General features: G+C 32.5%; 1 protein-coding gene across 1 annotated transcript in view; it reads right to left on the bottom strand.

The window, feature by feature from the left end:
• Positions 1-4843, bottom strand: part of LOC105433326 (uncharacterized) — a 297296-nt gene extending 292453 nt beyond the window's left edge. The window contains exons 1-2 of the mRNA XM_089085054.1: positions 4449-4843; positions 455-861 (exon numbers count right to left, since the gene is read on the bottom strand). Coding sequence (XP_088941180.1) covers positions 455-861; positions 4449-4745 — 704 coding nt within the window. The 5' untranslated portion in view covers positions 4746-4843. The remainder of the gene's footprint in view (positions 1-454; positions 862-4448) is intronic.
• Between the last annotated feature and the right edge of the window lie 10752 nt (positions 4844-15595).

Here is a 15595-nt window from a genome sequence, read left to right on the forward strand (position 1 = left end):
GGCCGAGAGATGGTCCGCTCGCTTTTGGCCCCCGAGTAATGTTGAAAAGATCATTTCTTGCCAACGTGCCGTTTATGGACTATTGATTTATTCATTGAAAAGATTCGACAGAGAGATTCGTGAAAAATGGTTTTGAAAGGTTTGGAATTATATAACGAGTTGTGCAAATTGTTGAGCTTATTAAAATTCATTTTTAATATATGGCCTCTATTTATTTACGCATGTCGCGTGAGTAAGTGTTGTGCGAGTGACCGCCGCGGACGTGACAATACTTTTTGGCATATTTATAGAATTGATATATTAGTATAATTTATATTACATAAAAATGTGCATGAAATGCGTAAATCTTAAATATTAATTAATTCAAAAGTATACAGCATATTTTTGTGCAACTGATATGTTTAACTGATATGATATAATTAATTAATTGTTAAAAACCTTAAGTATTACGTACCTTATTATTTCTTGATGTTTCTGAATATATGTTCTTATTTGATTTTCGTGTGTTATCTGTTGCATTTCTTGTCTTAGCATTTCAAGCCTCGCAGCGGGATACCAAAAGAACATAGCAATCATGAAGTCTACCGTAATACAAAGTCCTGTTTGCAAGATGGCAAATACTTGCAATATGTAAAGAATACCTTTAGCGTAAGTAGTCTCAATAGAAAATGGATACCATGCTTCCATTGGAAGAGTTATTGATAAAAATAAAGGACCACAGGAAAAAGCGATTGCTGCTAGAATATAGGACATTCCAACAAAAATAGAAAAACTCAAATAACGAGTTACATATTTCTGTATAATAATCCTTTCATGTGATTCGGAATGTTTGAGAAAGTCTTTTAATTTTGCTATAAGATTCTGTATATATAAAATATTAGAAATTATTATAACTTTTTATAATAACTTTTTAAATTTATATGTATTTATATATATATATATATATATATATATATATATATATATAGATATAAATTTAAAAAATTATTTATATATATATATAAATGTATGTATACATGTATGTATGTATGTATATATATATATATATATATATATATATATATATATATATATAGAGAGAGAGAGAGAGAGAGAGAGAGAGAGAATCCTTCAAAAGTATGGAAAATAACTCAGGGATGCACGTTAGAAAAAAAATGTTAAAGAGGATGTCGTAGGATAAGTATGATCTCATAAACTATTCATTTTTTAATAATTATATTTTAATACTTTTATGCACAGAATAATGAGATGAAACAATAAGTGTAAAGAAAATATAAAGTTGTTGTTTAAAAAAAATAAAGATTTACAATATGCAATGACATATCTTTTTTGAAAAACAGCTATGTATTTTCTTTACACCAATTGATTTATCTCGTTACAGTCTGTTTGATAAGAGCGAGTGTATGGCGAAACTTTTTCGTGGAAACCATTAGAGAGGAGATTCGAACGCGAGCAGATAGCGGGAACCAAAATGCTTTGTTTTAGAAAGTCTTAATTGTTATTCGACCTTGGTCATATTTCATCATGAATGCTGCATATACATCACGTTACGAAACCGTGTTTCTGTGTTTGCATCCGAAAGGACCGAAAATGTCGTACGGAGCGGCTGCAAAATACATGAAAAAGTCGAAGACATTTATAAATAAGTGGGTAAAACGCTATTCCGACGTAAAAAAATGTCGATGACCTGTTGGATTGTGGCGATGTGCAAGTAACAATGAAAAAGGAGGACAGAATAATTTTACGGATATTTGAAAAAATCCTGGTCTATCACTGCGTGACAGCCGGGCAAGCTGTTTTGCATAAAAAGAATCTGAATGTGTCATGTGATATCATAAGACACACCATAAGAAGATTTAAACGTTTAATGGCCATAGAGTGAAATTTCGAAGCACACTGAAGAAACTGCTACTGTCCAAAAAACATGTCGAAAAAAGACTCACTTGGATGAAAGAAAATTTGGACCGCGATTGAGACAATGTAATTTTTACGAAGCTTCTTTTTATGCACGTTCTTCCATCCGTTATACCTGGTGTACCCACGCTAGATTTATTCAGCCCATTAAACATACGATAAAGATGCACATTTGGAGTTATTTCTCGAAACAGGGATTTGGCACTTTGCGTATCTTTACAGAGAATTTGAAATGTCAAAATGATAAAAATATATAATAAAGCGTTATTATCATCTGCAAAGGTTGTTTACCAGGAAAAACAAAAATTGGCTACTGCAAGAGAACAATGATCCAAAACATTGGAATCATCTTTGTACTGCATGGAAACAAGAAAATGACATTGACGTACTGGATTGGCTGTCGCAATCGCCAAATGCAATTCCCATAGAAAATGTTTGGGCACTCATGAAGTTCAAACTTCGAGGAAAGAAAATCTGGATTATCAAGCAGTTATCTCGACAGATTCGATTTATATGGAGATCTTTGTCACAACATTATGCTATAAAATTAGTGAGCGAAAATATGCCTCGGAGATGCCAGGCAATTATTAATAATGGAGGCGACTGGATAACTTATTAATAATAAAGCGTCACAGTCTATATTATGTATATATTTTTTTTAAATTCATTATTCCAAATAGTTTCCAAGTTTTGCCGTACACGCTCTTGTCGAACAGATTGTATTTTGTTTATAAAAGTTTATTAAAAGATTCAGTTACCAAAAAATTAATAGTTTACGAGATATTTTATACTTTATGTAAAATTGCATATCAAATTCAAGTCTCATAACTCAAAAAGTACTTGCTAAAAAAATGTTTTATTATACTGTTTTGGAAAGCTGTCAAGATAAGCTAAAGGAATATGTAATCAAAAATTCCCATTAAAGGAAAACAAAATTGACCTCTATATAACTTTACAACGTCAATCAAAGTCAAACTGATAAAATCAGTAAATAGACCTTTTGAAACTCTACAACTTCCCCTGTAACATTTTTTTTCTAAAATGCATTTCTAACGAATTATTTGACTGTTTCTATACTTTTGAAGGATCCTATATATATATATATATATATATATATATATATATATACAGGGTGTCCCAAAATAAACGCATTTCCTTGTAAAAGCAAATTCTTTGGAACATTCTAAGACGAAAAATTGGAAAATTTGGAAAATTCTAATATGAAAATGTCGAGACTATAATAGTTTTTAAATTATTGACGATTAAAGTTCACTAATCACAGAGCTGATATTTTGCACGCTCAGACATGGTGATATGACAGTGATAAAGGTTTCACCACGTGGGTCCTTTTATTATACAACATCGAGAATATCACAGAAATATACAATGACATTCTTATTAAGAAATTATTTTTGTTTCGGAACTTATTTGTATATTACACAATTAATATCGCAATATAACATCGTAAAATATCTGTTTAGTAACAACATATTGTATGTGATAGCTGTAAAAAAATTCATTACAATGTTTATTTGCTTCATATGGTAATGTCAAAATGGTACAACTAATTCAGATAAAAAAAATTATTACAATTTATCGCTTATAAATTTATATATATTTATTAAAATAATTATTAATAAAATTATAGGTCGATAATTTGATATAAGTGCATTAAAGTCAAATATTTGACATATTAATAATATTATCACAAAAAATTTACCATCTGAACTGATTGGATCATTTTGACAATATGTCGTTATTGAACAGATATTATTTTTATGATGTTATGTTACGATATTAATTGTTTCGGAACTTATTTGTATATTACACAATTAATATCGTAACATACCATCTAAAATATCTGTTTACGTAAATATTAATATACAAATAAGTTCCGAAACAAATAATTTCTCTAATAAGAATGTCATTGTATTTCTGTGAAATTCTCGATGTTGTAAGAGGACGCTCGTGATGTAAGGAATCTTTACTACTTGTCATATCATCATGTTTGAGCGCGCGAAATATCAGCTCTCTGAACTTTAATCGCCAATAATTTAAAAATTATTATAGTCTCGACATTTTCATATTAGAATTTTCGTCTTAGAATTTCCAAGAATCTGCTCTTAAAAGGAAATGCGTTAGTTGGGACACCCTGTGTGTGTGGGGGGGGGAATGTGTGTGTGTGTGTGTGTGTGTGTGTGTGTGTGTGTGTGTGTGTGTGTGTGTGTGTGTGTGTGTATTATTAATATATTATTAATATACTACTCATGTTTATAAATGCTAAAATGTATTAATAAAATTTTAGTTTATTTATAAAATGTTTTCAAATTAAATTTTATTTTATATAATTTTGTTCTTATCAAATACTATATATTCTGTTATAAAAGTTGTTCTGTTATATAATGTTATCTAATACAATATAATTATTTATTTTATTTATAACATGCTTATTTATCTTAATATTTAAATAATCTAATATTTAAATAAACTGCAATTTTATTAATTTTAATGTTTGAAATAATTTGAAATCAAACCTGTAATCGTGATCTTTCTATCCTACACAAGATTAAATTAAATAACACTTCCATTAATGCTGTCAATTCAGACAGTGCTTTCATCATTCGAATAACGTCATTTCCAGAATACCAAGCACCAAGTATTAACGGCGGCATTGATCCTAATATATTCAAAATTGCCAAAGTCCAACCGAGATTTCGTAAAAAGATTTCTCGTTTTCCAGCCGTAAATTCAGGAGGCCATGTACTCGTAAAAGTCCCACAAATTTGAAGTATATAAAGTATCTGATGAATTTTTATATGGACTAATACCATTGCCTCCAAATCCAATTTCACATGAAAATCAAACTTCCTATTTTCTACACGAAATACATGTGTACCCGAGTGCACAAGCAATGAAAAGGAGGCTTCAAGCATGACTAGTCGGCTAAATCGATGCTGCATTATTCATTCTTTGTAAAGTGATTAAGAAGAAGATAATTAATAGTTCACATGCAGGAAGAGAATATGGAAAATAGAGTATATAGAACTCTTAAACGTAGCTAACTTTAACTTTCAATTCTATACATTTTACAGCTGCAGCAATCATGTATTATAATATTCTACAATTATAATTCTCTTTAATGTCTTGCAATTTCTAGACATTTGTAGACAATTTGTAGATTGTTTCTAAAGAATATCCGATCTATTAATGTGACAAATACAAGTAAATGTGCAATCTACACAATAATGCAAAAGACAATTCAGATAATTCAGACAATTCAGATAGAAACAAAATAAATTCAAGTAAAATAAAAGTAACATAACATAAAAAAATTCTTTCGTATAAAAAAATATTTATTCTAGATTTTTATGAGTTTTAGATGTGTTATAGCATATAAATATGTTGAGTTTTAGATGTGTTATAGCATATATTATGTTCTGACTCCACGATCCTTCTCTTTCGAGAATTATCATCTATTAATTTTTCTTACATTATAATAAAACGAGTGAATGGACGTCTAGAACTTTAAATAATTATCAAAACAACGGCTAATCTACTACTCAACCAGCCTTATTGTTCGAAGTCAAGATAACGGAATTAGACAAAAGCAGAGGAAGTGACAAACACGCGAGCATTGTGATGATCAAATCTGCAGGAAATAAGATATATCGAATTTTCTCGTCCCGATTATACATGCATAGCACTCTTCTAGGGCACAATCATCATTTTTTTCTAATGAATGAAGTCTCGGTGCCGGACATTTTCGTTCCCATTAATTATTAGAGTCAGTGATAATATCAAACATTTTTCCGATTTTCATCGTCAATACTGCTCGCTTGTATCACCTTCCGGGTTCCGAAACTCATCAACTCTTCACCATATCAATCAGCAAATAGTAAGTTTCAGATTTACATTTATTCAACAGTAGGTTTAAATTATTTCAGTCTCTTCTTATTTCCATTTCTTCTTCTTTTACCTTTACCTTTCATTCTTTCTCTTTTCAACTTTGCTTTTGCCGTTGGATCAGTAATGGGCATTTTAAGGCAAGGATCACGAGAGAGTCAGGGAATAATGTATACACGAGAAAGCACGTCCGTGAAAACTCGAAAGTTCGGCTGGCGTTGAATAGTAGAGGCTAGTGAATTTAGTCCTGTCTCTCTCACGCTTTATTCTTACAGCTAGCCTGCTCGTTCGACGATTTTGACTGTCAATCGTGCTTTAGCACATGGGCTGCATTCGCTTTAACATTTACAGTGTTTGTAAGCATTATATCTGTAACATTGATATAAAATGTTTGTCACATTAAAAAAAAATAAAAATAGTTATATCTGTAATTAGAAGATAATAAAAAATAGACATAAGAAAAGATAGAAAAATTAAATATATAAAAAACTTTATTATATTTTAACTTCATTATATTTTTTTGTATTTTTGTATTTTTATATTTTTTAATTTTATTTTTTATTTTTTTTAAACACTTATCTTTGTGACAAATGCGATGTCTTGTGCATGTTCTTTATAGATATTATATCTTATTTATTTGATTAGAACATAATGCTTTAACAATTGATGAAAAACAGGCAATTATCTTTTTTGTATATTATTTTTTGTAGGACTTTTAAGAGAAAAGAAAAGATTATTGCTTAACTGTTCGGTATATTTAAGAACTGCTTTTACAATTGTGTGTTATTCGTTTCACGCCGGGCTTGCCGATCCTCACGCCTTTCTTAACGTTTTCGAGAAGATCACACATCTCATACGTGAGAATCACTCGTATACATTGTGTTTGTACTTTTAATACATATTTACCTATTAATTATCTATAATCTCGACCATTCTGACATAGTGACCGTTCCGGTCCATTCCTTTTAACCAAAATTAACTAACTAAGCTAATCAACTTATTTGTCAAATACTTATGCAGCATTAAATCCGTGCGCCACCATCAACCTATTATACTTTATATATGCGTTCATACATCATACAAATATAACAAAAAATAATTACAATCCTTTGTCAGTCGTCAATATATTTTGTTTTATCATTTGCATTCCGTAATTTTTTTTTTGCGGTCAAAATTAACCATTCTAGTGAAAGGGATTTGCGATACCTGAAATCCCTCGATCCCTCTTTGATAATATATCTGTCATTCCTTAGTATTTTATTAATAACATAGAGGCCTTTAAATTTTAGTATCAATTTCTTATTTACATTAGGAGTAACGTCGATGTTTCTAATTAATACATAATCTCCTACTTCATATTTAATAGCGCATTTATGTTTCTTATAAGGATTAGTTTTCTTTTTGACAATTAATAATATTATTTGACGCGTAATCTTGTAGTTTTTCTAAATTTCTATCATCGTCGAAGTACTGATCAAAAATCGATCGCAAAACATTATTAGCCTGACCCCGCTGGTCAATGCCAAATATTAGGTGTACAAAAAAGTTCTGAGCTTTTTTTTGTAAAATTCAATCTTTATTCAAAAACAAACAAAAAAATATTAATCAGCGAAATATTCCCCGTTTGCATCAACGATCTTTTGCCATCTTTCGGGTAGCTTGCGAATTCCTTGACGATAGAAGCTCACCGGCTTCGAAACGATAAAGTCGTTAATGCATTTTCGTATCTCTTCAAATCTCATCTCGAAATGTGTATCAGCCACATGATGTTGCAGCGACCGGAATAGGTAATAATTGGAAGGCGCCATGTCTAGGCTATACGCGGCGTGCGGGAGAAGTTCCCAGCCTAACGCAAAGATATGATCCTAAGTCGCTTTCGCAACATGTGGTCGAGCATTGTTATGAAGCAAGATCACTTTACGACGTCCTTGATCAGTAAATGGCCTCTTTTCTTCTAATGCATCGCTCAAATTGGTTAATTGTTGTTGGTAGCGGTCTGCCGTGATTGTTTCACCCGGTTGTAACAACTCGTAATACAACACACCTTTCCAATCCCACCAGATACAAAGCAAAACCTTCTTGGCGTGGATATTGGGCTTTGGCATCGATGTCGAAGGTTGATCAGGGTCAATCCGTGATTTTCTACGTTTAGGATTATCATAAAGAATTCACTTTTCATCGCCTGTAATGATTTTGTGCAGAAAATCTTTTTTCCGGAATTTTGAAAGCAAAGTGAGTGCAGTGTCACGCCGACGATTTTTGTTGTCTTCGGTCCACATCGGTTGTCCACATTTCATGCGGAACCCATTTGCCTTTCTTCTGAACCTTTCCTATCGTATGTAAACGTACGGAAATGGTTTGCTGCGTAACGCCAAGCTGTTCTGCAAGCTCCTTTTCAGTTTGCGCAGAGTTTATATCCAGCAGTGCTTGCAATTCGTCTGTTTCAATCTTTTGAGGGCGTCCAGCACATGGTTCATCTTCAAGACTGAAATCTCCTTGGCGAAATTTTTGATACCATCTTTTATATGTAGTATAACTTACAGCGTTCTCTCCATATGCAGCACAAATCATTGCAGTGGCTTCAGCAGCATTTTTTTCAGATGAAACGCGAAGTGGATGGAACATCGAATATGCTCTTTTATTGCCATCATGAACACTACTGATTTTTGAAGTTATGTGCATCAAACGCCAAACCGTATGGCATTTTAGAAAGCCAAATGTCAACGCTTTAAAACCGCAAAAGGGTGGAAAGATATATAAAATTTAAATTGTTATTTCGGTTGTATGAAATCTAAAGCTCAGAACTTTTTTGTACACCTAATAATATTTTTTTCTCTCTATAGACTTCATAAATAATATTTCATGCTCTATATATATTCTTATATATATATATATATATATTATATATATTATATATTATATTCTTATATATATATATATATATATATATATATATATATATATATATATAAGAATATAAAAGTTATATAAGAATATACATAGGATGCCCTGTTCTAAATGATAATGAAATTTCTTGAATATTATTCTCGAATACACCCCTGTATGAAAAGGAACTATTGAGAACTATTGAGAACTATTCAGATTTCTATAGTTCTATAGACAATAGTTACTTCTGAGAACTATTCGCCAATAGTCGCAGTTACTATTCAATTACTATTCATGCATGCTATTGCCAATAGTTACTACTCAAATTACTACAGAAATTGAATGGTAACTATAGAAATCTGAATAGTTCTCAATAATTCTCAATAGTTCCTTTCTATACGGGTAGTTTTCACTATTGTAAAGCAAAATGTTATGTACATTGTGTAAAAGCACACCTAGAAATAATTCGTCAGACATCGGAAGTGAAATCAATTGAATTGACGTCGATATCATGGTTTTCACGTCAATCGACGAATTATTTCTCGCTGGATAATATGTATTGAGATGTATTAAATCGTTTTATTGACTTAAAATATTGTTGAATTCTACATTTATAATCTATAACATCCAATGAAATTATATTTAAAAATATTATTAAACTTCGTCAATTTAAATTGTCACAATTTTTATCAACAACTGATATAATTTTTTTGATATAATTTTTAAAAAATTACGTACACGTATTCTATAAGTACGGAGGAGTTAGAAGATTTACCAATTGTTTGGCCAAAATTTAAATAAAGATCTTCTCTACAAATGACTAGGAAAGTTAATTAACCTTTCACAATTAGATTTTCTATGCTGGAAACAAGTCATACGAGTATAAATTTAGTTGCTCTCGGTTTGTTGTGATTTTGCCTACATTCTGTTGTATATAATTTAAAGTTGACATTTTCCGTTAGAAGTTAAAGAAACAAGTTTTTCTAGATAGCACAGAGTTAAAAAAAAATTAAAATAAAATCCAATCGTATGCCACAAATTATGAGTTCATTTTTGAAATGTAAAAAGAATTCTTTTCTGAAATGGAGTTCTTTTTGCATCTCAAATGCTCATACTTGGTAACATACGATTGAATTCTTTTTGAATTATTTGTGCTATCTGGATTCTTTAAGAAAAGAAAAAAATATGGTAGAGTTAAAGCAAACACACGTCTCTTTGCACAAGAAGTGAAAAAATCGAAAATTTTAAAACATTACATGTCTACAAAAAATAATATTGAAAAACTGCAATTGCTAAAATGTGTGAAACAAATCTAAGATCTAAAAATAACTTTTAATATCAACATAAGTAGTAGATCATGAAATATTTAATATTGGAACATACTTTTCATAGTTGAAAGTATTCATATTTTAATATATTCTTCAATATCTTCATCCGATGACGAATAAACTTTTCCGAAAAGTTTTCTTTTTTTTGCGAACTTTGTTATTGTCAGTATCAGAAGTTAAGTTAATTCAACCTTTTTAGTTTTTTCTCTGGCTGTTCCATAGTTATCTGTAAATATACAAATGAATATTTATATTATAAAAACAAAACATAACAATTATGTATATTACTAGTAAGAAAATGGCATGCAAGGAAATATAAATTTTGACAATGGCTTCCGAGATCCTATTCAATGTCTATGATAATTTAACTAGGACTTTATATATATTATAATTTCTCTTTTATTGTTTGAATTAATATTGTGTTAGTGTTTTAATAATATATGCACAGAAATGGAGAAAGTATGGACGATTGTACAATTTAACCATAACTGTTGTTTCTAAAAGTTTTAACATCATATGAAGGCCAACATGTGTTAGGTTCAACATATTTTTTGATTGCTGTTACGATTTTTTCCACTTGAAACGATGGCCAATAACATTTGTTATTAATAATCCAAGTGGATGGGACAGCTTCAACAATATCTTCATCAATAAATCGTACAATCGTACAATCATCCATACTTTCTCCATTTCTGTGCACATATTATTAAAACACTAACACAATATTAATTCAAATAATAAAAGAGAAATTATAATATATATAAAGTCCTAGTTAAATTATCATGGACATTGAATAGGATCTCGGAAGTCATTGTCATTCATCAATTCATTTCCCTTCACAGTCTTCATTCAGTCTCCATACAAATGCACGCTAGCACATTTACGTATATATGTACACAAGCATATTTGCGTATATATACTCAAATACTCACGTCTACTCTACTTTGAAATACTACTTCAAAATACTACTTCTAGTGTTTGATTATTTCAAATTATAACATTTTTAAATAAAAAGCATGATAAAGAAAGAAAACTTTTAAATATTATAAGTGCAGTAAAGGAAAAACTACGCACTTATTTTTGTACTTTAGTTTAATACATTTATTCGCAATTTGCTTTAGATCCCAAGATTCTAAATTCCCGATGTCGTCAACTAATATATGCCTAATTTTAATGATTTGCACGGTATAATATAAAAATCTGTAAGCTTCTTATATTTATTTCCAAATATAACAGGCCCTGTATTATTAACGACAATATTTTTAATAACGATAATATTTCCATTCTTTAAACTGCAGCAGTTATCTGGTTCACATATTTTTAAAGTAAACTGTTTGAATACCACTTTACTGAATTTATTACAAAAATCGATAAGTGGATCATTGAAATGTGGATTTAAAAATGTAATCTCATAACATGTCCCTTTTAAGTTACGATTCGTGCAATGATTTCTTTCAGTTATACGATAAACGATTTGCTCTAATTCCTTATTATTCTTGCGAATCAATTTTAATCTTGATTGTAAATAATTTTTGAATGAAAAAGCACTGAATTGTTGGAGAGTTCCAAATTTTTCTACGTCATCACAAATATGTAATAAATGATATAGATTGTGCGATGCATTTTCTTTACCATATAAAATAATAAATGTTTCAACAAAATATTGTAATAAGGATTTGGAATAATCTAAATATTGCTCTATATTTAGAATTTGATAAAAATAATGATAGCTACATGCAATGTTAGAAAATTACAATATTGATCCTTATTTAGAATACATTGCAAGATTATGGGCCTTGTGTATAACAAAAACGTTCGAAATTCAGAAATTCAGAAATTGCTTTCTATCTTTTACTCTGAAAGATCTTGATTTTCTATTAAATTCGGAAAGTATATTATTTCTTTGATCTAATAGTAACTTTGATATTTCAGAAATTTAATGAGAAGATAATTTTTTTTAGGTTTTCCATAACACCATAAAGTGATAAGTTTTTTGACAATTCCCAAGAATATTAGATGCATCGGATCTGATGGAAAATCAGTTATCATGTTTATATTAGGAATTGATTCAAGTATTGATGTACCTGTATGATGCTCTTCCTGTAATTTTTGCCGAAAATTGTCATTTGTCCTTAAATGACAATTATTTATATATGGATAAATTATTCTATCACAATAATATTCGCTCTTAACTGTACATTTTGAATATGCATGAAAACCCGAATATTTCTTAGTATAAGTGACAAAAGATTTAGGAACATCGTATATTAATATAAAGAATTAATTTTAAAAGAATAAGTGTGATCTTTAATTTTTACATCATGAATTGTTAAATTGTTTGCTTCTTCTGTAAAACGTTGTAAAAATACATTGGCACTAGTGGGCTTTTCATATCCATGATAAATTCCAATAACTTCTACTTCATTGTAATTTTCAACTAAATTGCATAAAATGGGATAAACTTGACTTTTGAGGATGTAGAAGGCCACTCAATCCGATCCTTGCGTACTTAACAAGTTAGCTTTCGAATCGATACGATGGAAGTTTATTCCCCCGGTAGCTCCTTATTTCGGAGGGCTATGGGAAGCCGAAGTGCGTAGCGTCAAATTTCATTTAAAACGGATTGTAGGAAATTATACGCTCACTTTCGAAGAAATGACCACATTGCTTTGCAAAATAGAAGCTTGCTTAAATTCGCGTCTTCTTGCTCCGTTTTCGGACGATTATGAAGACTATTCTGCTTTAACGCTTGCTCATTTCCTGATTCGGCACCGTGTTGACAAACGTACCGTCTCCGACGTTTCTCGATGAGAAGGAAACGCTCCTGTCTCGATGGCAATTGATTCAGCGATTGCAATCCGTCTTTTGGCAAAAATGGTCTAACGATTATTTACAAACGCTACATCAACGACCAAAATGGCGAACTATACAAAACCTTGCGAAAATAGGATTGTATTATTGCGAAATCCGCTTGCTCCTCCATCAATGGGAGTTCGGAAGAATCGTAGAATGCCACTCTGGCGCAGACGGACTAATTCGCGTTGTTACCGTTGAAACGGCGCGTTCAGTATTCAAATGACCAATTGTTAAACTTAGTTTCTTGCCGATCGACATCTCCGAAAATTGAAATTGCTACCGCAATTTGATTTGATTGTAATTCCGTAGGAATTAAGGTAACTGTCTTATCATTATTCCTGCATGGCGGACAGCATTTGATGTAATTTCGGATGTAAAATCCAAGACGGGCGATATGTTCGAAATTGCTAGAAGTAAATCGCGCATGAAAGCAAACACGACAAGCGCACGATCCGCGACGATCGATTGCTCTAAATTATTCGATCGATGGCGCCAGGTAGCCCGTCGATACCTATCACGCGGAAGTAATTATGTTTATCAGCCACCCTTCAAGGGCAGCATTGTTTCGCAATCGACGAAACATATATGTGTGCTATCGATTAGCCGAAAATCACATGATTCGTCGTATCAATCGCTGATAGGACGAAATCGATCGGATGATCCCGCAAGCTTCTCGAAAACCCTTCTTGAACCCTCGTTACCCAAAATTTATCGTGAAGTACGCGGAGAGTGATTTGTGTACCTGCATGAAGAGTTCGGAGATGAGCGTGTTGGATGAGAAGTAAGAGTAGAGAATGTCCAAAAATAATCGGATGTTTCCTTGTCCGAGAGCTTTGAGTGACGAAGTCGTCCTCCGACTCGAATCAAACTATATTGGTCGAGAAAGGGATTTAAAATTTAAGAGATTACTATTATTAACGACCCGACTTTTCGCCTTTAGTTCTTGGATGTCGCGAGAAAGGATGTGCGAGATTGCATGTATCACTATACTGCACCAACACTATAGGGGCTGGCATCACATGCGAAAAGAACTTCTTTCGAATTGTCAAAATGCACTAATAATTTTCTCAGAAGAATTTCTCAGTGTTAGCTTTGCTGTTTTGAACGCTTCCTCTTCTACTGCAGTCCATTTCCACTGCTGCTTGTGTTCTAATAATTTGTACAAGGCCGCAAGAAGGGTTGACGGCATGTTCGACAAGAACTTGGCATAGTAAGTCAAAAGCTCAATGAATAAACGGAGCTCATCAACATTGCTAGGTGAAGGAGCATTTTCGAGAGTCTTAAGTTTGGAATTTGTTGGATGAAGGCCTTTACTGTCAATTCTGTGACCCAAGTATTCAACTGATGGCTTAAAAAACTCACATTTTTGTGAATGGAGCTTTATGCAACTTTAAGTCTAGATAAGACTAAGTCCAAGTTCTGATAAGTTGCATTGTCTTTCCCGGTTATCAGATCATCTAAATAGCACGAGGCTCCAGACAAGCCTTGCAAGATCTTTTCAATCTCTCGTTGGAATATAACGAGCGCTGACGCCACTCCAAAAGCAATCTTGTATAGCGAAACAGGCCTCTGTGAGTGTTGATAACTAAGCTACGTGACTCTTCATCTAACTGTAATTGGCAGTAAGCGCATCCCGAAGATCTAATTTTTAAAAGTTTCACCACCTGAGAGCGTGCAAAAGATCCCCGATTCGTGGCAAGGAATATTGTTCCAGCTCGGTTGCTTGATTAACTGTCAATTTAAAGTTCCCACAGAGATGGACACGACCATCATTCTTCAGCACTGACACAATAGGGGTAGCCCATTCTGAAGTCTTGACAGGTTCTAAAATTCCTTCTTTCAGTAACCGGTTTATCTCCTTCTCTACCTTGTCTTTTAAGGCATAATTGTGGAGGGTGCGAGATTCGCTTTGAGTCGACGTTTCGGTTACTCGGGTGCAAGGTACGATGGTTCGAAGGGATTCGAGTGGATGGATATCGAGATGGCCTTCGCGAATCGCGTACAAACGGATGCGGTAAACATCGAGTACGTTGAACCCTGACGGTTTCTTGAGGACGCGAGAGACACAGTGCTCGAGTGAGTACGCATCGATCTTGAGACGCACGCGTGTTTGAAGGTCAACACCGCGGGGAGTTCGTCGCGAATAATAAGAGCGCTGTTAAGAGCATTCGCACGAGGAATCGTCAGCTATTCGATATGTCCGATTTACGAGAATAGTATGACGAAGATGTTAAGGATGTTATCTTGACATCGCTGGAAGAAAGGGTAGGTTCGTACATGGCCCAGCCATAGAGATTGTTCACGTCATAGTACATGAGATACGACGATGGTCGAGACGAGTCGTACGACGATTCGTATTGGTTGTTAGCTCGCGCGTATCTGTTCGAGCATTGACTCAGACCGCCGTATATACCGCTCTATAAACATCACTATATCAATATCAGTAAGCAGTTCGAATCGAACGTTCGTGTATAGCATCCCACGTGTATCCCGGTAACGTGAAATAATGCGCTGGATTCAAACTTTCCATACGATACCTACGTATATCCCGAAAATTTTCAAAAACATCCGCCAAAAGAAGCACATTCGTTTTCAAATATAGATCGCTGTACTTGCCGAGAGTCCTCACACTCCCATACTCTTCGCGTGTGCTCGTAATCGCTAGCGCTCACAGTTTTGCCACAGTTAGAGAACTGTGAAAGGCTTCA

The sequence above is a fragment of the Pogonomyrmex barbatus genome, unplaced genomic scaffold, assembly GCF_055798465.1.
Source record: "Pogonomyrmex barbatus isolate J1 unplaced genomic scaffold, ASM5579846v1 scaffold9, whole genome shotgun sequence".
NCBI lineage: Eukaryota > Metazoa > Arthropoda > Insecta > Hymenoptera > Formicidae > Pogonomyrmex > Pogonomyrmex barbatus.